At 38.1% G+C, this 27200-nt stretch overlaps 1 protein-coding gene across 18 annotated transcripts in view; it reads left to right on the top strand.

Moving 5' to 3' along the window:
• SRPK2 (SRSF protein kinase 2) overlaps positions 1–27200 on the top strand; it is a 213312-nt gene that overhangs the window by 60205 nt on the left and 125907 nt on the right. For 5 of the 18 annotated variants that reach the window (XM_033088272.1, XM_033088281.1, XM_033088286.1 and 2 more), the window contains exon 3: positions 26453–26516. The exons of 10 other annotated variants lie outside the window; for them this stretch is intronic. In XM_033088272.1, the coding sequence (XP_032944163.1) occupies positions 26453–26516 (64 nt within the window). Of the gene's footprint in view, positions 1–20103; positions 20115–26243; positions 26517–27066; positions 27099–27200 lie in introns of those variants that run through there. 3 more of the 18 variants (XM_033088283.1, XM_033088287.1, XM_033088282.1) reach the window with 3 other exon arrangements.

Here is a 27200-nt window from a genome sequence, read left to right as displayed (position 1 = left end):
TCCAGTTGGAGCAACAGAAGCTCTAACCCCAGACGTGTAACTGTGGGATGTATTTTGGCACGTCGGGGGATAAGCCTGTGCTTACAGTAGTGTAGCTGCTGCTTGTATTTGTCAAGGCCTTCAACTTGGGCAGGTGCTTTGCAAAGCACTTCTGCATGTACTGTCTGGTGTCATCCTCACTGCAATCTTATGAGGTAGGTATTCTTATTATATTCTGCTTTTGTAACTGGTGGTTAGGGATAGTAAGTGATTTGCGTTTTAGGAGCTTTAATTCGAGTCCAGGCAGTCAGCCAGAGCCCATATGCTTATTCACCATGGTACATCTCACTTCATCATTACATTTTTATGATTATAAAAGATGAAGTATACATTCTGGTTATAAAATGTATATTTATAGTCAAATGTAGGAAATCAGAACGTAGAAATGAGAACAAAACCTACCCATATCCTTACTTGTCATACCACCACTTTCAATATAAATTCATCTGGATTCTGTATTTACGTCATATTTATATTTATTAGCGACTTCAGCAAGGCACTGCTGAGGTATATTTTTGTTACTTTTTCTCAAGTATTTTTTTCCTGTATAAAAGTAGAATATAAAAAGTAAGATTTAAATAATATTTGGAAACAACAGGAGAGAGTAAATACGCTTATGTCAGTTGCTGAGTGGACGGGAGTGGGTGGGGTGGGAACAGGAGGCTTTTCTCACCTGCTTGTCCTCGTTTGTGGGACTCTTTGGTCACCAACCAACAGACCGAGTTCTGGAGTAAACCACTTAATTATTATACATTGGAAATTGTTCGATTCTATATGCCCTTTTTTGGCTTACTATTTGTTGATCCTTTTTGAAGAATCACGGAATTCTTTTTTAACAATAAGGCTTTCTTATTACATGAAGAAAAGCCTCTTTGTATCCAAACACGGCAGATGGAACGGCATTTGTACCTCTAAATTTTTCAGTAGTAAGACTACTAAAATAGCACTACAATTAATTTCTTTAATTGAACACACACACACACACACACACACACCCACACCCACACCCACACCCACACACACCCTTATTGGGGAAGTCATAATTAATTTAAGTCTCCCTCCAAGGTAGTTATTACCCCATTTCCATTTTAAAATCTGACCGTTACACTAAGACCTTACACTAAGACCTCCTTTTGAGCTGAGACCTTTGTGTTTGCAGGCTATGTTCAGTTGCAACTGCCTGATACTCAGTCTCTTTCTCCACTAAGCAGAGTTGCAAAATAAGAGGAAAAAGATTGTATCTCCCTTTGAGAACTAGGGTGGCAGGGTAATTTGACACCTGGCCATAAATGTGAGTTTGCATTTCCCCTAATCAAGTTGTAAGTTTGTGTTCAAACATTTCTTTTTTCAGTATTGTAGCCCTATCTCCCCCTTCTTGGTATTATTTTCTTTTACATAAATGCTCCTGTGATAGTGTTTTAGTTCTGAGATTTATGCCATTTGCTCCTCCTTTTCTTCTTAAAAGTTACTCTTAAAAAAAAAGTTATTCTCAACTTAAGTTAGGGATGTATCCAACATTAAAATAGATTGCAGATAAAGACATTTGTAGTCAAGTGTCTTGGTTAAATGGTTTTCCAGCTGAAAGTGGCATCTTGCCAACTGGAGGGGAAGGGCAGTTAGCCAAATACGTCTTTCTATATGACTGTTTTCTTCTTTGTTCAGGCAGAGTAATATCCTGGTACTTTAAGGGTAGAAAACGCCTCTCCTCTTTCTTTCATGAGATTTTAAAAGAACATTGTGTGCCCCGTTTAAAAGAGTCGACCAGAAGATGTGGTGTAGTCTCTTAAGTTTAAAAATTTCTACTTAAACAGTTTTCTAGTGACATCAGAAATGGTTATACAGTATGTACCATTTGCAGTAATTTCATAGTTATTAATGTTCTGAAACTATTTATGGTGTATTTTAGTCAATATATTTAAAGGCATGAAGTAAGAGTGTAGAGATAGATGGCCGGTCACAGCCTGATTAAGTTCTTTAAAAGCCTCTTGCCCTGCAAAATGAAAAATGACAATACTGAAATGCTAGCTAAAGAAAAGACTTCTAGAAGAATTCTTATTGTTACCCATGGATTTAAAAAATACATAAAATATCAATCTTAAAGAAAAAAAGCATTCTTCTTATTTTTGGTACCCCTGTTTTGTTGGCTCCCTGAACATGTTGAAAGGGAACAGAGTATGCTACCCCAAAATATGCCATTTTGGCAAACACATTGTTTTGAGCCGAAGGTAATTTGCTGTCTGCCCTCTTACTTTCTGTCTGAAAGCAGGACATAAATTTCCACGTGTAAAAGTTTTTCCCTTTCCCAAACCTGGAAGAGGAGAGTGACTCTTCTCTGCATAAAATACCTTACCAAACAACCCTTATTTACTACTCTACATATCCTAGTCACCTTCTCACAAATCCTCCCAACCCCATACCCACAGAAGCCCCAAGCTCCTTTCCTTTGTTTATTTAGCCTCTTCTCCCTACTTTACCTTTTGTATGGTATATAAGCCCCACATTCTACCTGTCGTTTTGAGTTAGTCATCACTGAATTTCCTGTGTGTATGTATGAGTGCCGTATGTGTAAATTAATATTTTTCTTTTGTTAATCTGTTGTATGTCAGTTTGATTTGCAGGTCTCAGTTCCTGAACTTAAGAGGGTAGGTGAGTTTTCTTTTTTTCTACAAAGTGTGTCATCTTCTTTTTGGGTAATTCAGCACTGACTCTCCCCCAGATTATACAAAAGAGTTAAAATAACAAAAGAATGATGAGGAGAACATAATTTATCCAGAAGAAACTTTTTGTTTCTTAAAGTTATTTTTCCAGAATAAACTAAATATTAATTTCTTTTTATGGTCTTTTGTATACTGCTGTGATAGAATAACAGGCAGCAGGATTTTTGTTATTTTCCCCATCCAAGGCTTTAGAATCCCAGAGAATATGCTTTAGGCACTTGACCTAGCATTTTGTGCAACAGTTATTTATTGCCACAGTCCAGACACTTCTAAAGTCTAGACTGGAGTGATATTTTATATATTTTTTAATTAGGTCAGGGATTTTCTTTAGCTATGTGGTAGTAGTTTGGTTTTAAAAATATATACTTTCTGATTTATTTCTAGTCTAGAAAAGCTTTTAGTTTTTCTTTCAGCAAACAGGTGTCCCTGGTCTTTGGGGATCTGTAGGCAGGATATAGTAGCAATTACTAATAATTGCTGGGACCCAGTAAGCTGAGTCCAGGGCAGTCCTGAGGTGCCCAGGGTGGATTGCTCTATATATCATTAGTCTCTAGATTCCTATAGTCACAATGCTAAAATGAAAGGATAGACCAAATATTTTGGTTTTTCGATTTATCTTACCATTAGTTTTTCAGTTTTTCTTACCATTGGTCATGTAAACATTAGGATATTACTTAATGAGAAATGAAGGGTTAAGACACAACTCAGTCTCAAGTCTTTGGGCAAGACATTCCTCTTCACTTTAGTGTGCATACACACATGTCATATCTGCCTTGGTCCGAAAGAATTGAAGGTGGCACTTCTCTGCAGTTTTTATGGTCTGAGTAAGACTTCCTTATAAATAAATAACATTGGCCAGTCTTAGGCTGAAATGAATCTGGCTTTCAAATGGTGTGTACTTAACTCCAACAATGCTGCCATTGTACCTCAAGGTCTTGTTAACACCTTTAGGGTTTGAATACATTCACTGCTTGTAAATTTTTATCCTTTGATGTTAGAATCAATTTTTGGCATTGGCCAAAAGTCATCGAGTGCCAAGTCTGGTGAATAACCTGGATGGGCTGTCTAGGTTGTTAGAGCTTTTGGTTTATTGTTTTTGACTCATGGTCTATGAGCCAGAACGTTTTCAGGATGATGAAACCAGTTTCTGAGCCACAGTTAACTCCTTGTTAGATGCAGCCAGCTTGAACAATGGGGCCAATTGACTCTTGGTCTCTGTGGGACGCCTCCTACGTTAGCAGTGCCATTGAGATCAAATAAACAAGTTAACTTTGTCCTCACTTGTGATTTTGATATGCATGTTTTCTTGGGTTTGGACTGCAGCAAAGTTTTCCATTGCACATTTCATGTTTTCAGGTCATAATGAAAACTTTTATCATTAGCTCTAATAATTTTCTCAGAATGTTACTTTTTAGCTGTTCATGAAAGATCCAAAACAGAAAGCTGGTTCTAACTGCTCTTTGTTACTTAGTGAAAATGCTGGAAACAATCTTGAACAACTTTCCATATATTTATTTGCTACCCCCGACCCCCTCCCACTCCTGCCAACTTTTCTTCTGTTCTGATTTTCCTGCATAATCATTAAATTGGATGAATCAAATTATTACTTCTACAGCACCTTATAGATGAGGAGACAGACTTACGGAAAATGAGACATAACTTAATTTGAGGTATCAAATTCCTCATTTTGGGATCAGTGAAAATTCAAATCCCAATTTTCTGATTCTAAATTTGAGGGTATTTTCAGTACATAATGCTGTCGTGAAGGAATCATTCATAATTTCTTTACTTTTCTTATAGTAATATTTTACATGAAAAAGTTAGAACACATTCCTCTTGTGCCTGTTTCTTTGTTTCCATAAATCATTCTTGAAAATTAATACATATATTTTTCATTTTTTAAAAGATTTTATTGGGGAAGAGGAACAGGACTTCATTGGGAACAGTGTGTACTTCCAGGACTTTTTTCCAAGTGAAGTTGTTGTCTTTTCAATCTTAGTTGTGGAGGGCGCAGCTCAGCTCCAGGTCCAGTTGCCATTGCTAGTTGCAGGGGGCACAGCCCACCATCCCTTGTGGGAGTTGAACCTGCAACCTTGTGGTTGAGAGGACGCTCTCCAACCAACTGAGTCATCCAGGAGCTCAGCGGTAGCTCAGCTGAAGGTGCCGTGTTCAATCTTAGTTGCAGGGGGCGCTGCCCACCATCTCTTGCGGGACTTGAGGAATCGAACACGCAACCTGGTGGTTGAGAGCCCAGTGGCCCATGTGGGAATCAAACCAGCAGCCTTCGGAGTTAGGAGCACAGAACTCTAACCGCCTGAGCCACCGGACTGGCCTGAAAATTATATTTTATAGTCACATTTGTGTATGTGTTGAAACATTAGTCTGTCCTACTCATGACGTAAGATACGTAGCTATAAGTCACGCTTAAAAGTTTACTATTAGTTTGTGTTCTATGTTCTTTTAAATCAATTTGTACATTTAAATTAAGTTGAAGCATAGAATTTCTCTGTTAAATATTGTATTTGTGATGGTATCTTGTGCTTATGACTTGAAGAAGTGATAAATTTTATTTTGGAAATATTTTAGATCCGTATGAATATTTGTGTTATGTTCTAAGATTTACTTGGATTAGAGTAGCTCAGCACAGCTGCTACTGAATTTATTCCCTGGGGAATGTGATGTGGGCACCGGCTTAGATGCCCTTGGTGGCAGCTTCATCAGAAGTGTGAGTGTCAGAGAGGAGTGGGTCCCCAAATAATAATCAGAATGCTTTTATTACAGATGAGAAGATTGGATGAGATTGTGTGGCAGAACTAGCATGTGTTTATTGCAAGTCTGTTACCTGACCATCTCGGTGTAGGAGATGGTGCACTGTGGTCCCTTATTGCTGTGATGAGCACACAGACCACAGACCATGTTTCTCCGAAAATAAGACCTAGACGGACAGTCAGCTCTACTGCATCTTTTGGAGCAAAATTAATATAAGACCCTTTCTTATTTTACTATTAGACCGGGTCTCATATAATATAATAAATATAATACCGGGTCTTATATTAATTTTTGCTCCCAAAGATACATTAGAGCTGATTGTCTGGCTAGGTCTTATTTTTGAGGAAACATGGTAGATAGTCAGCTCAAATCTTATCACCTCCAGCTCTTCACAACCATAGAGGATTCTCCCCGTACACTCCTCTTCTGCACTGGTGGATAGTTTCAGAATGTCTCCTTGTTGTGGGCTAGGTATTCCTCTTATAACTCTAGAGCAAACAAATTGTATTCTCAGGAGCTCCAGGAATTGTCAGATCTTGTGGGAAAGGGGGCTGGTCTAAGCCAGGAGTTTCCTGTGGCCAGCCCATCACTGCTAGTTGGTAGGCAAGTGTTTCATAACTGCTCCAAGTTTTTATCAGCAAGTCTCACAATAATCCCTGTACCACACACAAACTCTTAAAAGCTCTGTGGAAAGAAATATTTATATGAAGGATTGCGTGGTGGGCATCCAGTCCATCCATCCTGTCATATTCTAAAATTTATGATTCTATTTAGCTAAGCCATTTTGGTGACTCACATTCCTGGAAGGCATTGTATCAAAATAGGTTATGCTTCTTGTGGGATGAAGGGACCATTATATCTCTCCTGGCCATGGCATAACATACCAAAAGGTTAATATTTATAATTTTGTAAAGTTCCTCTTTAAAAATTTAAAAAGTTCCTCTTTAAGGTAATCAAAATATACTAGAAATAGATATATTAGCTGCAGTGTTCTTTCAGGTTCTGATTTTTTGGGTAGGCCTTAAAAAATGAGAAGATAAAGGGTAATATCAGAAAGAAACATTAGATTTAGTTAATAGAAAAAAATTATAGAGTATCATAACGCCAAATCTCAGATTTTAAAGGTCAGAAAACAGGATTTATCAAGTTTCAGCATCTTTCCCGAAGTTTACAAAACTAACAAGGGTTTGGGATTGAACCCAGGTCTTAATTATTCGAAGTCCAGTGCTTCTTGCAATATCTTGCATTTTCCTTGAAATTTTTAGCATTATGGAGATAATGTTGAGTGAAGATGCTTGACATTTAGGTTTTGGCGGAAGGAATAAGAGAGCCAGAGGAGAAGGGGGTGTGCTGTGTAGGACGCTATAGGGAAGAATGATCACTGAGAAGTACCTGTTAATTTGGTAGTCTTTATAGCGACTTTTATCATGCACCTGCTGTAGCAGTGGCATCATGCTTTAGTTGTTAGGAGAGAGCAGGACCTGCCATCAAGGGCTTGTGGCCAGTGTGGGAGAGAAGGAAAGATGAATCTTTGCGAACATAAAATGATAGGATGAGATCACTTCTGAGGTCTCCTTCAACTCTAAGAATCTGTAACTCTTAGCAAGCTGGGACTACTCCCCCAGGGTAGAAACTGTGGTTGTGTGTTTTGGGGTGTGGGGCAGGTAGGATAAGTGGTTTTCTTCAAAGTTAGGGGTATAATAGAGGAAAGTGTTAGTGTACCTTGCATAATATACAAAAATTAACTCAAAATGGATTATAGACTTAAATGGGAAACTACAAACTACTAGAAGAAAACGTAGGAGAACATCTCTGTGACTTGAGTTAGGCAAAGATTTCTTAAATAAGATACCAAAAGCATGATTGATTAAAAAGAAGATAAATTGAACTTCTATCAAAGTCTGCTCTGAAAGACACTCTTAAGGTAACAAAAAGAGAAGCCACAAACTGGTAAACATTTGCAAATCACATTATTTGATAAAGGACTTTTATCCAGAATATATAAAGAACTCTACAAACTCAGTAATAAGAAAAAACATCAATTAAAAACAGGCAAAAGAACTAATTTCACTAAAGAAGATGTATAGATGGCAAAGAAGCACAAAAAAGATGGTCCATTTTATCAATCATTAGGGAAATGTAAATTAAATCATGCGGTACTTCTGTACACTTTTTAGAGCAGTTAAAAAGAAACTGACTCTGCCGTGTGCTGGCTGGTGAGGACCAGGAGCCGCTGGACCCATCACACATTGTACCATCTGACACGCTCCTGGGCTTTACCCAAGTGAAATGAAAACTTACGCTCATACAAAACCTTTACTTTCATAGCAGCTTTTTTATTTAACCATTGCCAAAAATGGGAACCATTTACATTTCTCTCAACTGGTAAATGGATAAACTGTGATGCATCCATACTCAACAATAGAAATAAATGAACTGATATGAATCTAAAACGTATTATGCTAAGTGAAAGAAATCAGACTTGAAAGCACATAGACAGTACAATTGCGTTTGAAAAAGAAGAGGTAAGATTACAGGGACAGAAGACAGATCAGGAGCTGGGGTGGGACAAGGGCTAGTTGTAGAGTGGCCTGGGGGGGTTGTTTTGAGCCTCGGAACTCTTCTGTATCTTGTTTAGGGGTGTTTGGTTCTCACAGACTCCTGACAGAACTGAACACTAAAGGGTGAATTTTATAGTATCCTGTTTCCCCGAAAATAAGACCCAGCTGGACAATCTGCTCTAATGCGTCTTTTGGAGCAAAAATTAATATAAGACCTGGTCTTACATTAGATAAAACCCGGTCTTATAGTAAAATAAGACCTGGTCTTATATTAACTTTTGCTCCAAAAAGCACATTAGAGCGGATTTTCCGGCTAGGTCTTATTTTCGGGGAAACATGGTATGTAAATTATACTTTAATTAAAAATGAAAACAAAAGTAACTGATATAGATGGATTTAGCGAAGGTTTTCTTGACTGTTAAAACTTTGCCAGTTTGGGGAAGCAGTTTCCCAGAATGTGATCACTTCTGAAGGCCTTTCAGGTGATTGTAGCGTGGACCTCCATGCCGTCAGTGTTTTCTAGAATGCACAGCCAGGGGCTGCTGGCCGGAGGCTGTAGGATGAGATGGTCCCTACATCAGGGAAAGCCAGTGTGTTTTGAAAAATTTGTAAAAGTTGAATAAGACATTCTGTACAGTTTATGACAAAGGGAAATGTGGCAAACATTTCCAGCAGTTGTGTACTCTGTGGTTTTTGGAGCACAGGTTTATAAGACTTCATTATGTCAGTATGTTATTGAACTCCGTAAAACTAAAGATCTGTGATTAGCAATTGGTTTGCTATTTCTAACAGTCCATTTGTTATTTTTTTCTAAAATAAAGTTAGTTTCTTCCATTTTGACAGTTTTATCACACCCCTGAGTTATTGTTACTGAAGATTCCCCAAAGTATTGTCCAGTGCGTGTTCACTATTCTTCATCTCTGCCGTTTTAAAATTAGTTTATGACACTTGAACTCACCATGAATGTTACTGTGAACCCACTATAAATATTATGAGAAGCCAGGTTGCCTGGTTTGTCCTCCAGCCCTACCATTTCCAAGCTGTGTGACTTGGGGCACAATTATTTAACTTCTCTGTGCCTCTCTTTCCTAATCAAAACACAAGGGCTGATAATTACAATACTGGCTTCCTGGAGCATCTTAGATTCAATGAGCTCATAAATGGAAAGCCTCCACAACAGGTGGCAGCACACAGTGAGCTCGGTATCGGTGTGAGCTGCTGGTGTTGTCATTCTGAGGCAGGGAATAGTCTTGTGAGCCTTCCTGAAATACTTAAATGTGAGAATGTCTGTGAATGTCTCCTGTTTGTCCTTTGGCTTCCTGAGACTAGACTTTTTTTAGTTCTTGTAAAGTGAGTGGATTTACATCATATTTTCCCCCTCATCTCCCTGTAATTCCTCTCTTATACTTCATTGCATAATTTGATTTTTAGTAAATATGCTTGATACATTTGGAATCCCTCTTCTAAAGACTCTTAAACTAACTGAAAAGAATTTGTTACAGCATTACCTCTTTTATGTTCAGAGGTGCAAAACTGTTTCATTGCCTTAAGAAATGAGACAAAACTAAATGTATCTCTTAAGTTAGAAGCCAGGGAATATGGTTATAAATTGAGATTTGGAAACCTTGGCAAATTCAGAGGACTGAATGCTGTAAATCAAAAGAACATCAACCTGTTTGCTGTCTGGGTACTATGTGTTACTTCTGTGTCTTTTTAAAATTGTGTCTGTTATATAGAGAAGTGCTCTCAACACAAAGCTGATCGTGTTTGTCAGTATTTTGAAGATGCTTGTTAAAAAAGCACTTGTGGAATGGTTTGTGGAAATGGCTGTTGAGGTTTCACAGAGTATTCTTGTCATCTTCAGATCCATTCTTTAGTAGGAAAAAATAAGATTCGTCTTTTAAGCTTGATGGTAGCAAACCAACTTACTTGACTTTTCCCCTTGGGGGTTAAATTGGGTAGTGTTCATTAGAGGTACTTAAAAAAAAAACCAGGAGCTGGTTTGCTAGTAGTGTTTATTTATCTATACTGAGATTTGAGGTAATTTTTTGCAGTCTCTTACTACCTGTGTAAGGCTCCTTCACTGCGGAACCTGAACCCTAACTCCCCGTTTTCCCTTCTCAGCCTCTGGTAACCTCTGTTCTGTTTCCTATTAACTTGCTTATTGTAGGTACTTCATGTAAGTAGAATTATACAATACTTACTCTTTTGTGTTTGGCTTATTTTGCTTACTATGTTTTCAAGGTTCATCCATGTCGCAGCATGAATCAGAATGTCATTTTTTTTTATCAGCTGAATAGTATTCTTTTTTTTATTTTTAATTTTTTTGGGGGGAATATTGTGGAACAGTGTGTTTTTCCAGGACCCATCAGCTCCAAGTCAAGTTGTTGTTTTCAATCTTAGCTGTGGAGGGCGCAGCTCACTGGCCCATGTGGGAATTGAACTGGCGACGTTGGTGTTATGAGCACTGCACTCTAACCATTGAACCAACCGGCCGCCCCTGAATAGTATTCTATAAATGTAATAATATAGTAATATATTTAACTCAATATATCAAAATAGTATCATATCAAGATATAATCTGTATTTTTGTACTAGCCACATCTCAGTTGGGAGTAGCCACATCTCGTGCGCAGTAGCTACGGAAACGTGGTTAGTGGTACTGTATTGGACAGTGAGGTCCACAGTTAGGGAGGATTATTTCAGAATATTAACAGCACAAACTTTTTTTAAAAGAAAAGTACTATTTGCTAAAAGACAATATTAGAGAAGATTATAGTCATCAGCCGTAGGAAAAAATGGATTTAAAAAATGACAAAGATCTTGACATAACTTTTCCCTTGTTTCAAACTTGACAAGGGATAGGAGCCTTCAGAGGAAGAAGTATTTCTCTATGAATTTCTCTTCACCAGAACCTCTGATGAGACTATAGGAACTTTTGGTAGGATTTTTTTATTTGAATCACACTGCCCCAAATACAGTGCTGGTACATAGTAGGTAATTAACATTTTGAGTGGAAAAATTTGAATAATGAGTAGAACTGGAACAGAAATTTGCAGTGGGTTCCATGGGGCTTGATGAAAAACTCTTGCCCAAATTGGAATTTTTCCTTTCTTTTCCCATTGTTTGAACTTTGGGGATTGTGCCTGATTTCTGTCAGGCACTCTGCTGACTCTGCCAGCTGTCAGGAACTAGGAGCACAGGGGTGGGGTGTAGACAGGAAGTGCCCGCTGGCACCCTTTGGGGATGTGGCTCTGTTGTGTGGCGCATCCCCTGAAGGGATTGGGTTAGCTGTGCACCTGGCCCCAGTGCCAGTCCACGGTGGTCCAGCCTCTGGGGGAGGGTGTAGCCTGGCTAGAAAAGGTGAACTGGGACAACGCAATCCCTGCCTCAGGGATTTGGATTTCTGAAACTGCTGAGAGGTAGGTCAGTGTGGTAGGGCCGTTGTCTCATTGTGGATAATATCAGCATTGCCTTTAGATCTGGGGCCAAGTTCTGTGTCTTCCACTTAATTTCTGGGTGACGTCAGAAATGTTACCTGACCTTTTAGGCTTTCCCCTCCTTTACTCATCTATAAAATGAGATGATATTTGTATCTACCTCATAATGTTTTTGTGAAAGTAAAGGTATGTAACCCTTGCCACACTCAAGAGTTATCATTGTCGTCATAATACGAATGCAAGGGTTATTGTTACCACTATAATATAGAGGAGCTTGGCGTCCATTTGTATTCCGTGAGCAAGCTGCAGTTATAAAGCTAATCACTTGGGAAAGAATGAAGCTGATGAAAGGACTGTGGCAATGGGACCCTCAAAAGAGAGAGGCGCTAGAACTCTGTGAGCCCTGACGTAGGACTCATAAACGTTCAAGTGTTAGGGATAGTTTAAGGAAAACTTTATGTGCAGTGTGGGAAACTACCTACTTATAGTTTGTTTTTTCAGCAGGTTAGAATGAGCCAGTTAGAAGTGCACACATACAGTGACACGTGGCTAACTAAGGGACAAAACAGAAAAGCAAGCAAAAAGCACTGTCCTAATCTGGAGCCGTTAGTCCAGAAACAGACCTTGAGCTACCTACCATTCAGAGGCTCTGAGACTATCAGAGTAATGCCTGTAATGAAACGCTTTGTTTGAGGCAGTCGAGAAACTATATGCTTAGGTTACTTTTTAACCAGATATGACTGTTTTCTTTCAGAATGGCTTAAATAAGTTAAATAGGTAATCCCTCAACTATTGTGAACATAGCTATCCCGAATCACTCATTCCTTGAAACCCTGGTAGCTGAGGTTTACCTGTATTTCAGAGTTGAGAAAATGAGGAAATAAGGAAGTGACCATGCTGTATGCTGTGAGAGCACTGGAAAAACTAGGAGGTAACTAGGCAATCATTTTAGCATAGTGTTCCCCTTTGCCCTGGCATCTCTTTTAGTTATTCTTTTGGTTTAAAACATCTTAAAATTATGAAGTCTTTCATCATATAGTAGGTGAAATAACGAATGTAAGTTTAAAGAGGAATAAAATGGGCGCCTGAATACATATTCTTTAACTCCAGAAATAGAATGATAATCAGTACAAATTAACATCCCTCTTCTTCCCCCTCCCCCGCCACTTTCTTGTAGTCTCCCTCCAAATTTTAGACAGTCTTTATTTAGAAAAAGACAAGTTGGGTACTTCAGATGAATTAAAATACATTGGCTAGTGTATTTCAGTACAAATTGAGGAAACAGTTTGTTATTAAAATAGATAAATGATATGAAAGGAAGGAAGTTTTTTTGTTTTGTTTTGTTTTTTTTTAAAAGCAGGATTAGAATTTCTGAAAGCTCTGAGTTCTTGAGCCATTGCTTACCTCTTTATTGTTGTGTGTGTGTGTGTTTTTTTTTTTTTTGGTAGAAGTGTTTCTTGCTATGTAATTGCCCTGGCATTTGACTCCAAGTGTCTTGAGAACATGCCTTTCTAATCTGCATGATCCAACAAAAGACCCCTAATATTCATATGGCTCTACTTACAAAATGTAGTTTTCATCTTAAACTCTTTGGGATTCTGTGTTTTGTACAGCAGCCGCCTCTTTCATAAGCGTACTCCATCCATTAGTTAAGACTTTATCATTTTGGCGCTGCTAAATTAATACCTATATTTTTAAATAGCTTTTTTTTTTAAGTTCACCAATTTATTTAAGCAATTTTGTTTTAAGAGCCTGCTCATGATGGAATTAGAAGGGACAGACGGAATTTAGTTTTAAATGCCATTTGTACAACCTCCATGAAACTCCCTGTCTTATGATAGACCAGCGTCAGGAGAATTTAGCTGTTCTTTTTTTTTTTTTCTCTTCAGTATCACACTCTCAGAATTTCAACAGAACATTGCTTTGACCTTGATTAAACTGTGAATTTTATTTGAAAGTGAAAATTGGCGTTTTGGAGGCTATTTATAATGGTGTGATGGCAGTCTTTTCTCAGAGTGTCCATTTGAAAGCTATGTAACCACAAAAGGAATTTATGTAAAGTGGAGTGTCCTTTGGCAACACTTTAAGAAAATTATTTTTAATTACGCAATACCTATACAAAAATTCAAGTTTAGATAAAGGTAAAATCCCCCCAATCATCATTCTTCATTCCACATCCCATCTCCAGAAGAAGACCGTTTTCCAGTCATTTTGGAATATATCCTTTTACAACTTTATTTTTGACTTACATATGTATGTATGTATACGCATGTATCTATGAAAAAATATATAACACAAATAGTATATTTGTGTGTATTATGCAAACTGGAGTTTTCTCTTAGTTGTAAAGATTGTTCAGAACATGCAGAACTACCTCGTTCTTTTCAAATGCTGTGTGTTATGAATGTACTGTAGTTGATTTAACAATCGGGTTGTTATCCATTTTTTTGGTTGCGTACAACGTTACGATGTGCATCTTTGTGTGATTCTCCCAGGACACATGGGAACGTTTTGTTTAGCCTACGTTTGGAAGAAGTGGAATTGCTGGATTATGACTATCTCACATTCCCTATTGAAGTCAATAAATAGAATATTGTTTGACATGATTGGCTAATTGTCCCTGGAAATGAATTGTGCATTTGTAATATTGTCATTTTAGTTGTATAGGAAGTACAGGGGCCAAGTGTAAAACCAGTGATTCTCAACACTAGCTTATACATCAGAATTATGTCTAGGACATTTTAGGCATCATAATCCTGAGAGAGAGTGATTCAGTAAGTCTGCCAATCAGTACAAATGGCCTTTGGCATGAAGGCAAAAATTAAATATAAGAGGTACATCCTGAGACTTTCTTAGAATGTCCAAATTAACTAGTACTGGTCCGGTAACTAACTTAGCCCATGAAATGTAGTCAGATATAGCAGAGTAATTTCGTTTTCTCTAGACACTTAATGTAAGTTAATGGCTTTGTATCTCCCCAACCACTTAGCACAGTGTATAGGTGTAATAAGTGACTGTTGTAAGGTGGACTGAGAAGAGGCGATTATTCTTAGGAGGAGGGGACAGCAAGGTTATAAACATGAAGTCTGAGTAGGACTGAATTTTGGGGATTGTGTTATTGCTTTCATAAATATTAATATAAATGAGTGTGTAAGCTTTATTTTTAAATTTTTTTTTTAATTTTTAAATTTTTTTAAAGCTTTTTTATTATGGAAAAACTTGTGGATATTCTAAATCAGACACACATAGAGTATAGTGGTTGAGGGCCCAGACTCTATACATATGCCCTATGGGTTCAGATTCCCCCTCTAACCTTGCTCTAACTAGCTCCGTGATGAGTTCCTTAGTTCCTTAATGATCCATGGCAAGTTCCTTAGTCTTTCTGTACCTCAGTTTTCTATCTGTAAAATGGGGATAGTGATAGTGTGTTTATCTTACAGGGACATGGGAGTATTAAGAGAGTTATATGTAAAGCAAATAGAAGAGTGCCTAATACATTGTAATCGGTATTAAATGTTATCTGTTATTATTGTTCTTGCTATTTATTACAAATATAGTTACTATTATTCCTAATGTCTCAATCTTCAGGCATTATTTCATGCTTAAAATGTCGTTCTAAGTGACCAGAAACCAACAACTCAATACATGGCTAACAATAATAAGGATGGAATATTGATTCTAGGTCACTTTGATAAAACAAAGCTAAAGTATATTTGTGTGTGTCCTTGATACATTTAAGGCCCTGTCTGTTAATTTTTGCACATTAACTTGGAGAAGTAGTTCAGATTTCATGTTCATGTAATTTGTAGGAAATCTCCCAGACAGCAAGACAAGAATATAGTAGCTTCAATCCGTTTTGCTAGTGTTTGTGGAGCTTTATAACGCTTTGTAATGGAACAAAGCCTTGGAAGTAAACTTCACTGTTGCTCGCTGCTGTTAAAGTTTGTTACAGAAATAAGGGATGACTGATGGCTTGAGGTGAAAATTTTAGGGTTTACAAGTGAGAGAAGTGATAATTGGCAAAGTTCCGGAGGGGTGCTATGTGGGCGTACAGACACAAAATGAATTGTGGAAAATTGACGAGCCTTATAAATAGCTCCATGAAGTTTAATATTTTCTCCGCTGTGTGACATTAGATTTTAAAAACTTGCCTTTAAATTGCATTCACCTGCTGAATCTCTTACTTCAGTTTTGGCTGTGTAGTTGGTTCTATTTCTACCCCATGTAGAAAGCAGGACTCTGTGTGTGGCGTATGAGATGCTCTAGGAACAGCTCCTGCCAATATCTCTGCTCCATTTTCTGCCAGTACCTACTACACTCCTGCCAGTCACCAAAACAACTTGGAATGGTCCACGTGGTAGGGTTCTTTGTAGCTTTGCTCGTGCCGTTTCCTGTTCGGAGTGAGCTTTTCCTCACCTGTCAGGGTAACCCCATAACCAAGCCCAGATGCCTTCTCAGTCCATTGCGTTTCCCCAGGCCCACTGAGCACTTCCTCCTTGCGGGCTCTACAGCGCAGCACGGCTGTGCAGCTGCGCTTTGGAAGCTAGTCTACCTGGGTTCTCATCCTGGCTCATCACATCATTGAAATAAAATTCACATAAGTCACCTTTCAAAAACCATTACGACTCGGTGGCTTTTAGCATGTTTATAATGTTGTAAAGACATTGCTATTATCTAATTCCTGAACGTTTTCATTATGCTAAAAGGAAACCGATGTGTCTTAGTGGACTCTTCCTGTTCTCCCTCTTCTCAGTCCTTGGATCTAATTTCTGTCTATATTTCCTTGTTCCTGGACTTTTCATATAAATAGAATCATGCAACGTATGTATGTTTTGTGTCTGGCTTGTTTCCCTCTCCATAGTGTTTTCAAGGTTCATCTGTGTGGCAAGCTTATATATATCAGTACTCCATTGCTTTTATGTGCATGGATGGATATACCGTATTTTGTTTATGTGTTCATCAGAGTATGGACGTATTGGTTGTTTCCACTTTTTGGTTATTATGAGTAATCCTGTTATAAACATTTGTGTACAAGTTTTTGTGTGAATGCTGTGATCATGTTTTTTATTCTCTTGGGTGTATACCCAGGAGTGGAATTGTTGGGTCATATGGTAACTTTTTTTTTTTTTTTAATTGGGGAATATTGGGGAACATCAGATGCTCCAAGTCCAGTTGCCATTTTCAATCTTTAGTGCAGGGGGCACAGCCCACCATCCCATGTGGGAATTGAACTAGCAACCTTGTTGTTGAGAGCTCGGGTTCTAACCAACTGAGCCATTTGGCTGCCCCTGGTAACTCTTTATTTAACTTTTTGAAGAGCTGCCCAAACTACTTTTGATAGTTTTCCCAAGTAGTGGTATCATTTGACATTCCCACCAGCAATGCATGAAGGTTCCAAATTCTCCATATCCTCGACAACACTTGTTAGTATCTTTTTGGTTATAGCCATCTTGGCGTAGGTATTAAGTAGTATTTCATTGTTGTATTGATTTGTATTTCCCTGATGACAAATAATGTTGAGTGTCTTTTCATGTGTTTTATCAGCCAGCCATTTGTATTTCTTCTTTGGAGAGATGTCTGTTTAAATCCTTTGCCCAATGTTTAATTGGAATGTTGGGTTTCTTAATTTTTTTTTTTAAAGATTTTTTTTATTGGGGAACAGTGTGTACTTCCAGGACTTTTTTCCAAGTCAAGTTGTTGTCCCTTCAATCTTAGTTGTGGAGGGCGCAGCTCAGCTCCAGGTCCAGTTGCCGTTGCTAGTTGCAGGGGGCATGGCCCACCTTGTGGTTGAGAGGACATGCTCCAACCAACTGAGCCATCCGGGAGCTCAGCGGCAGCTCAGCTCAAGGTGCCGTGTTCAATTTTAGTTGCAGGGGGCGCAGCCCACCATCCCTTGCAGGAGTCGAGGAATTAAACTGGCAACCTTGTGGTTGAGAGCCCACTGGCCCATGTGGGAATCGAACCGGAAGCCTTCGGAGTTAGGAACATGGAGCTCTAACTGCCTGAGCCACTGGGCCAGCCCCGGGTTTCTTAATTTTTGAGTTGTAAGAGTTCTTTATATATTCTGGATGCTAGTTTTTTAAATCAGATACCTGATTTGCAAATATTTTCTCCTATTCTGCGAATTATCTATTTTTCTTGATAGTATCCTTTGATGCACAAATTTTTAAATTTTTGTGATGTTCAATTTATCTATTCTTTTGGTCCTTGTCCTTTTGGTGTCATATTTAAGAAACTCTGGCCTAATCCAAAATCATGAAGATTTATACCCATGTTTCCTTTTACTAGTTTTATAGTTTTAGCCTGTATATTTAGGTCTTTGATCCATTTAGAGTTAATTTTTGTATATGGCATGTATTGGGCAGGAGTCCAGCTTTATTGTTTTGCACGTGGATATCCAGTTATTAGCAGGATCTTTTGAAGTGACTGTCTCTTGCCCACTGAATGGCTTTGGCATTCTTGTCGAAAATCAGTTGACTGCCATGTGAGGGTTTATGTCTGGACTCTAATTCAATACATTTATTCCTAAGTATTTTCTTCTTTTTGATGCTATTGTAAATGGAATCGTTTAACTCTGGAATCTTAAACACATTTCTTAAATTTTCCAAGCTTCAGTTTCCACATATGTAAAATGGACATTATATTAAGTACCTATTTTCTCCAGTTGTGAGGATTAAATGAATTCATTCATTTAAAGAGCCCAAATAAGCCTGTGGTTCAAGCTAAATGTTAAGTATTGGACTGTTGCGTACGTATTTTTGTGATATCCTCTTCCCCTGTTCACCTAATTTAGTAACTCTTGGTACTGAGGGAATGTAGAAAGGTGGAAAATTGGACTATATCACATCAATTTCATTCTTCAGTTTGAAAGTTAATATGGATTGGGAGTTAGGGACACAGATACCTCCTTATACCCACACATTTTGATATGGATTGTTTTTTCATACATGGAAATAAGCCTTGCACAATAATTTTGTCACCTCTTTCCATAGCGAACTTTCTTTTTAAGATGGTTGAGTGGTAGCCTTGGCTTGCTAAAGGAGTTGGAAAGCAGTCATTCATGGCCTTGGTGAAATCTTTTGTATGCCGAAATTATAAATACAATTAAAATATTTTACTTTATGAAATTGTAAGTCTCCATATTACAGAACCAAGTAGTTTCAGTTGTATATTAATATTTAGTATGAAAAATTACCCTTAAGTTAGAATTATAAAAATACTTCCTTTTTCTGAGTTATTCCGTGATGTATTTTCTAAATTCACATATTGTTTCAGAAAAATATGCAAGTGATATTTTGTAAGTGTAAGACAGAGATAGCTTTAAAACTTGGCTTCCTGAGGAACAGCATTGGATCTCACCCTGAGTGTAAGAGCTCAGTTATCTAAGAACTTGTGTTACTTCTTCTATCTCCCCAACAGAATGAGGGTAAGAGCGCTGTTATTCTGGTAGCGGCTGGATTAACTATTAATGACACTCTGCTGTGGTGAGAAACCTGCACAGAGTTTTCAGGGATTCATTTCATTACATCTCATTTCTAATAGAGGGGAATGATGGATGGGTGAGGCTAATAAATTAGAAATTTATTTAAACATTCACATTTTCATACTGTATTGCATTTTTGTATTTTGTTGCTCCTGAAAAATGTCAATATCAAAATAACAAAACAATGGTAACAAATTGTGATGAACTGAAACATGTTAACGTGCTCCATATGGTATTAGGATGGGTGATCTAGGATTTTGGGTCCGAGCAGTGGTTTCTTCTTTCCTCTGCCTTCTTGCTTCCTGGCTTCCCGGGGCTGGGTGATAGGATCCTAGTTTGAGCGGATTGACCTGCTTTTCTTGCTAGAACTTGGGAATCGATAACAAATCGTTCTTTTGAAACTAGTGTTTCTTTGGGGTTATAAATTGCATTCAGAATAATAATTTAAAAGGTGGCAAAAAGAAAAACATTTCCTCTAGTAAATGAAGTTTCTGATAAGTGGCAGTAGCAGCTACCTTGAAAGTTCTAGACCAGGAACCTAACCAGCCCGAGATCTCTTCCTTCTGCTTCTTTGACCCTGGCCTTCCCACCCCTGCCCCAGTATAGTTTGGGGTAACCACGTTGTAGTAGGCTGGCAGACATAAGTTTTGGAATAGCACAGCAGGATGAAATTTGATACTGGAAAAAGACTACTTTTAAGGAAGGGTGGTGAAATTGGGATTTTATCTTGAAAAATAAAATTAGATTCTGAAAGCAAGCTTACATGTTACTTAACAGAAGTTAAGATATAATTGAAAAATATGTAATGGGTTTTAGAATGAACAAGGAATGTATCAAATATTGATTGTTTTTGGCATATATTGGCATAAGTTTTATATAATAACATGATTGGGTAGCTTTTAAATAATCATTTTTGCAGACTATTTAAGAGTACTATTTTTTTATCCCTGTTAGTCTTTGCTAATCAAATATTCTTGAGACACTTAGCATATTATTGTCCTTGTTGATTTTTCTCATTAGTTACTAATCTTCCTAACTCCTTCTATATTCTGATTTGTCAGTGTGTTTACCTGGAATTCTGACGTTAGTATCTTCCATCAATTTTGTAAGTATTGCATCTTTTGTTGCAGATTTTCAGTTTTCACTTTGCTCAGGATTTGCATTTTGAGTTGTTGGACTGTATGACCATCATCCGCGAGACTGACAGAGAAGGTGTTTGAGTGGGGACAGAGACTGACGATAATAACTTGTTTGAATGGTTAGTTCACTAATGATTACTTTTGTTTGCACAATTTTTGCTTTTCTGTGTGTTGCCACAATAGAGAAAACTTGAATAATGAATGCTGAGGTAACAAGGGCTCCTTTTTAGGCTGGACTGATCTTCAGGGTGTAGGGTGTTGGTCAGTCAGTCATTGACCTTCTGAGACGGCTCAGAGAGCTTGCCCCTCACGAAGGGTCTCTTAAGTGTCAGTCTCTGGAATTTGAGTCAGGGCCTCAGTAATGCTTGGTTCCAGGTGGCAATCTCAGGGATGGACACTTGAGCCAGACCAGTGTCTATAGGCTCTCGTTTGCGTTTCAATAGCAGTCCCTTAAAGATACTCCTACGCTTAAATTGAAGACACAAGAGTGAAGGCCCTAAGCTTGCATCCTGAGACAGCAGAACCTGAAACACAAAATAGAGAGCAGCAATTACTTGGTGGTGGGAGGAGAAATGGAATTAGGGGCAGAGAGCTGTCGATATGCCAGAATGGTGAAATGTGAAGGTGGAGAGCAGTGGCTCTGCGCACTTGGTTCCAGGGCTGCCCTTCCTTCAGAACAAGATTCTGGTGCTGAGGCCTGCCGAAGCATCTTCCTATTCTTGCAGTAATATCCTGTCATCTGAGGTAACCTGAGCGCATACCTGTTTCTGCTGGGGTGCCAAAAAATGTATACAAGTGGATACTTTGGTCAGTGTTGCTTAAGCAGTCATTCGCCGTAATCAGAAGTGTCTGGACGCTGATGGTAACCACTTTGAGCACCTCTTGTAACTGCAGAAGTCAAACGTGACTTGTATTCATCTTTTGTTATCAGTATATATTGACTATTACAAGTTTAATAGGTTTTTCCTTTCTTAAAATGTATATACATTTTTTGGGCACCCTCCATATATGAGGCAGTAATTTAAAAAATGTTCTCCTTATATATACCCAAAATAAAGATCAGGTATGTAGATAATCATGTAATGAATTTGGCAAATGAAAGGAAGTTTAGTAAATCTATCGGAATAATACCCCGTGGAAAAGAGACGTAGGTATGAGAATGTAGATATTAGGTTGGTGCAAAAGTAATTGCGGTTTAAAAAGTTAAAAATAATTGCAAGAACCGCAGTTACTTTTGCACCAACCTAATAGAGCTATCAGTGCAATTATTATCTAATTCCATGTCATAAAGCAAGGATCTGTCTGAGCTCGTGCTTGGTATTTAGTGATTTAAAGGACACTGGAGCATGTCATCTCCACGACATGCCTGCGTTAGTCTTAAACTGCGATTACACTTACAGTTCTAGGTGGGTTCAGGGCTGCCCAATTTCTCTCCTAGGATGTCTGAGTCTGAGGCATCTTTTTTTTTGGACTTAGTTTTGGTAGAGTTACTGGTAACTGCTATTCCTGGTCAGGTCAGTGTTCTTAGGGATTGGCTCAGCTCTGGACTTACAGCCCTAAGTGTTTCAGGAGTCTTCAAACTCATGGGACTTGAGTGGAAAGTGAAATATTAAAGTTAGTAGGCTGTTCCCGAAGAGTCAAGCTACTCATCTTTACAAGGAATTTGAGCATCTTTTAAAGTGTGAGTATAATGTGAATAAAAGGGTATTATGAAGGTCTTTAGGCTGGGTAGAAAAGAATGGGGAAAATCCGAGTGAATCGGTTTTTCTTTTTTGGTGTGTAAGGTGATGAATAAGAAGAGTAGGATGTCACAGACTGACCAGTTATTTACATTTAAGAAAGCCACTAGCAGTGATGATGCTAATGGATTGGAGGTGCGAGAAAATCGCATTTAAGAAGCTGATTTAAAAGAAGGCTGAAATGCTCTGCTTGGTTGCTCGGTCCTTGGAAACTTAGTTATAGGTCTCAGAGACAGTAATCTTTTAGAGAAGGTAATGTTATTGCCAACAGTTTAGCTTTTTTCCCTTCAAATTTCTTCTTTATAAATTCATGTGGTTAGGCTAGCTGATGATATTTGCATACCTTCTAGCTTTACCGTTGTTTGAAACTCTGATTAATTGTATCTGGGTATATTTAAGGAAACTAACTTAGCTGGATTGTAACTTTAACACTAGACTAAAATAGGCTAAAATGACCATGAAAGTATCAACAAATAAGTGCCAATTGAAGTGAAAGTTCAGTTCCCTACCCTTAAGGAAGCTGTGGCGGCAATGGGGATCAGACAAGCAAGATGTATGTTTTAGTAATTCTGTAACGCAAGTGTATGTGATACATAGAGGTAGAGGACCCGAACTGTATTCTGTCTGGGAAGATGTCAGGGAGGAGGTAATGACTGGGCTTGATTAGAAAAGTGAGCTGGGTGTGCAAGGGAAACAAACTGGATAGTGGCATTCCAGGCAGAGCAAACTGTGTAAAAAGAGACTTGGTGTCAAATATTTGGTGATGGAAGGAGAACTGACTCTGGGTGGTGAACACATAGTTTGATGTATTACAGAATTGTACACCTGAAGCCTATGTAATTTTACTAATCATTGTCACCCCAATAAATTTTAATTAAAAAAAAAAAAGGGAGAAAGCATGGTGTATTTGGGGAATCACAGAGTAGAGCTCAGCATTTCCAGAGAATAAACAGGAGAATGATGGTAATGATATCCCAAATGAGATAAGGGTACTTGTCTGGGGTCCCTCAAAAAGTCTGCCTTGGAACCCAATGGTGCTGCTGTTTACTGAGATAAAGACTATAAAAGGAGACATTAGATTGAAAAGTTGATGAGGTTAGTTTTAGACATTGCGTTCAAGGCATATAGGGACCATTTAGGTGAAAATGTCTAATAGGAGTTGAAGGGTATATAGTTCTGGGTTGCAGAGGAGAGTATTGGGCTAGAAAATTCAAATTTGGTCATCATTAATGCCCTTATGGTTCTGAATGTCAAGGGTGTAGATAGAAGAGTCAATGAATGAAAAGAGAATCATGCAAGTATCATCAACATTTCCAGGCCTGGGTGACAAAAGATGATCCAGCAAAGAACCCAGAGTTAGGAGGAGAATGCTAAAAACACAAAAACATTAAAAAAACCCCACAAAACTTACGTTGTTTTATAATGTTATTTAGAAATTAAAACAAATTATGACTAAAAAAATTAAATTAACCATAATTTTAAATATGCTTATTCTAACTACAAGAGTACCACTTGCTTATTTTCGTTGTGAAATAAGTGTTGTTGTTTTTTTAAACTCATTGTCTGGAATGCATAAATGGAAACAGTGATGATGGAATAAGTATATATTTAAAAGGTTGTAAATACTTTGCTTTGGAAGAACCAAAGAGTGGTGAAGAGAGCAATTCAGAATTGTGGGGGTAGGGTGGTGTATAAGGTTTAAAAATGTGACCTATAAAAGCATACTGGACCCCTTCAATTAATTCATAGACCAAAATAAAGTGTAGAAGAGTCCAGGGTTTTATAAGCAAAATAAAGTTATGAAGTGTATTAGAGGAAAATAGGCCGATGATTTATAATTTTTTTGGTGTGGGAAAGTCTCAGTTTAACAGAAAGACCATAATTCATAAAGGAAAAGATTGGTGGACTTATCTGCAGAAAAATAAAGTATAGGATTCTGGATACTGTGAATAAAATAGAAAAACAACCAACTGATTTTGGGGAGATATGTGCAGTGTGTGTCAGAGCATCCTGAGTGTGGTCGTGGGAGTAGCCGGCTCCAGTGAGGGAGGTTCAGGAGACTGAGGAGGCCATGGGTTTTCGGAAGTCCCGTCAGCACGAACACCAGCGCCCCCATTCCTGGCGTTTTTATGTTTTTAGCATTCTCCTCCTAACTGTCGTGGGGGCTGTCGTGGGGGAGTGAAACTCAGTACCAGGGCTTCTGGAGTTCTAAGTGACTGTGGGGAGTAATCAGACCCAGTGACGGGATTGATAAGGTATCGATAAGATAGCGGCCTAGATGGAATGAACACTCGGACCTCAAAGGAAACAGTATTAACATAGTATTCGTGAACATTCCTGAACCTTTCAGTCCTTCTGGAGCTCGAAACGCATCTGAAGGTTTGAAGAAAATGCTGGAAACCTTTCACATATTATTTGAAACCATTTGGTTTGGAGCTCTTTCAGTGACCAGCCAGAAAATGGTTTAGAGCTTTAACTTTTCTTTCTGATATTTATAAGATTGGTATAAACTTCAGTAGAGCTGTGCAGTTTAATCTTGGGGTCGCTCAGCTTAAGTGCACAGATTTTATATAGATGCACCGAAGTGTGAATTTTTTGTCTTTTTTGAATGAAAAATTGCCACGATGAAAATGGATACACATGTAGCCTCATTTCTGAAGTGGCTCGCTGATTAACGGGGAATACTTCTCCAGATGGGGAGACTGAGGTGCAGATTAAATTCCCACACGTATCCATGGTGACAGTAAGGTGGGGGTTGAGGTGAGTGGTGAGAGGGAAGGTGGATTAAAACTGGACCAGATGTAATGCACTTGATTAACTCATTCAGCACGTGTTAGTTTAGGATCATTGTCCTTTGTGAGCCAGAGAGGGTTATGTGCCAAGCGCGATGCTCCGTGACTTTCGTGGATTATTTCATTAAATCCTCAGAACAGCCCCTCACATAGGAATTATTATCCCCATTTTATAGGAGAGGAGGTAGAGGCTTACAGAGCTGAAGTAATTTCCCCAAGGTCATATGGCTATTAAAAATGAAGCAGGAGCTTGCTTTCAAATCTAAGGCTACTTGGCGGCAGAGCCCGAGCTCTTAAACACTGGGCTCTTCTTAAACAGGCGGGAGGGGCATTACTGAGCCTTCACTATGGCACCAGGTGGATTACAGGGTCTGTGATCCATGTAAGAATCCTCAAGGTAAGTTTCATTATCATCACCTCAATTTAACCACAGTGCTGTGTGCTGTCCCCAGTGATTAGGTAGTTTGGCTACAGCCTATGGTAGATTCTCTTTTCTCATTAGATGTTCATGCCAGTTTTATAATGCCCGTTGGACAAAGTTGTAAGCTTAAGCAATTTGGAAAAACCCTTATTTTACATGAAGATGATATTCCTGTGTAGGTACATTGTATTTTATGCAACTAATTTTTATTCTTTTTCCTTTATATCTTTTCATATTCCTTTGGTTTCTATTGTCAAGATTTGTAAAAATTAAATTTTGTTTTACCCTTTAAAAAAACCCCTAAACTATTAAAGTCTACTTTGAAATCCTAGTGCCACTGTGTTTTATTTTTGGTATGTGAACTTTTAATTACGAACAGGAAAACACATTTACGAGACGGGAAACAGTTTTACATGGGAAATTGTCTGGGTAATAATAATAAGACCATGTCAGTTTTATTCTTGTAAAATTATGTGCTTTAGGTTAATCATTAGTATTTAAAAGGAAATGTGTTAGATTTTTTCCTTCTCTTTTCCCTCTCCCTCTTATTTTTACCTCCTCCTCTTCCTCATGTTGCTAAATCAGTATCAGACAATTATCTTTTGATTAAATTGAATTTGCGCTTACCTTTCTGTCTGAGATGGCATTGTCCGTCCTTTGCTAAAAGAAGTGGATTATGTGCTGGGTACTGGGTGTTGCTGTTCACTGGAGCTGTGCTGTGAAGGAGGAGGGGAAATTAAGGTGTGAAACACAAGTCTTTCTCTAAGGGAGCCAGGGAGTAGATATTAAATATATCTTTAACTGAAGACAATAAATTATAACAAAGGGTAAAAAATTTTAATCTATAAATTGGGGTTCTGGTTTAATATTTCATTCTTAAGTGACAAAAATGATTCACTGAGCCATATTTTTCAGGGCTGGTGAAATAGAAGTAGCCAAGGGTTGCATGTCTGTTCATTACAGCCTGTAACTTTATTATCCAGGCTTCTCAAATTATCTTGTATGTCATATCTAGTTGTTAGCATTTCTTGTTTGTATTTTAATTTGTTGCATTTAAAAATCTTCTTGTAGAGCCAGGCTAGTTCTACCTTAGAAAAAGAAAACACCCCTCTGCTTAAAAGAAATGGTACTTCCTGCTTTCATAAACAGTCATGTGCATAGTTTAGCAAGGCCTGATGCCTCTGGAGCTTTTTCCCTTTATAGCACCATTGAATCCCGGTCCTAACCAGAAGTACTGCGAATCTTGTGGCCTCATTTTGAACAAAAGGGATCAGAGAAGAAAAATCTCTTGATATAAGGCTTGAAAGCAAGGGCAGGCAATCTTGGTTGTGAATATTTTCTGATTTTTCCAGAAATCAAGCAGAAGATTGAGCTGCTGATGTCAGTTAACTCTGAGAAGTCGTCCTCTTCAGAAAGGTACAGCTACATCTCTTGCATGAACAATTAATGGTGTAGCATTGCTAAGAAACAAACCAGGACATGTTTTTTTCCTGTCAAGTTTGCTGTATAACGTACTGTACTGCATGCTGTTCATTGTGCTGTATTGAGGATGTGTATTTGGGCAAGCTGTTCTGCTTTTACAAAGGGTAATTGATTTTTTTTCAAAAATAGTGAAGTCTCATCAGCTGCAGCATGCACACCATAACACAGCAGACCGCTGGTTCATGTGTGACAGCTGTTGAAGGCTTTAAAAAATAATTTACTTAGCCAAAAATAAAAATGCTTTCTTTAAGGAAATCCTAGTATTGGATTTTCCTCCTATATTTTGACGTTGCTACACAAAATTACCGCCATCATTTGGAAGATTTAGGTTAAAAATACTTGACTTTTGGTTGTAATAAATATTTTCTTATGTGGAAAGGGAGTGCCATTTGTAAATAGCTTAGGAATTGCAAACCGACAGATTAGTCACATTCTGAAAGAGAGATATGATGCTTCTTCAAGTCTGTGCTAGGAAATGGAACAGTCACTGCATGCAGTAATGGTTCATGCCTGCAGGTAAGGACAAAATGACTCAAGTAATTTTAAAGCAATTATTTTATCTGTCAATCAAATGATTATACCTGTAAGGAGATATTTCCTTAAAATGGCTGGTTTACT

The sequence above is a fragment of the Rhinolophus ferrumequinum genome, chromosome 20, assembly GCF_004115265.2.
Source record: "Rhinolophus ferrumequinum isolate MPI-CBG mRhiFer1 chromosome 20, mRhiFer1_v1.p, whole genome shotgun sequence".
In the NCBI taxonomy this organism is placed as follows: Eukaryota; Metazoa; Chordata; class Mammalia; order Chiroptera; family Rhinolophidae; genus Rhinolophus; species Rhinolophus ferrumequinum.
Note: the sequence above shows the minus strand (reverse complement) of the source record. Positions and strands in the feature narration are given on the sequence as shown.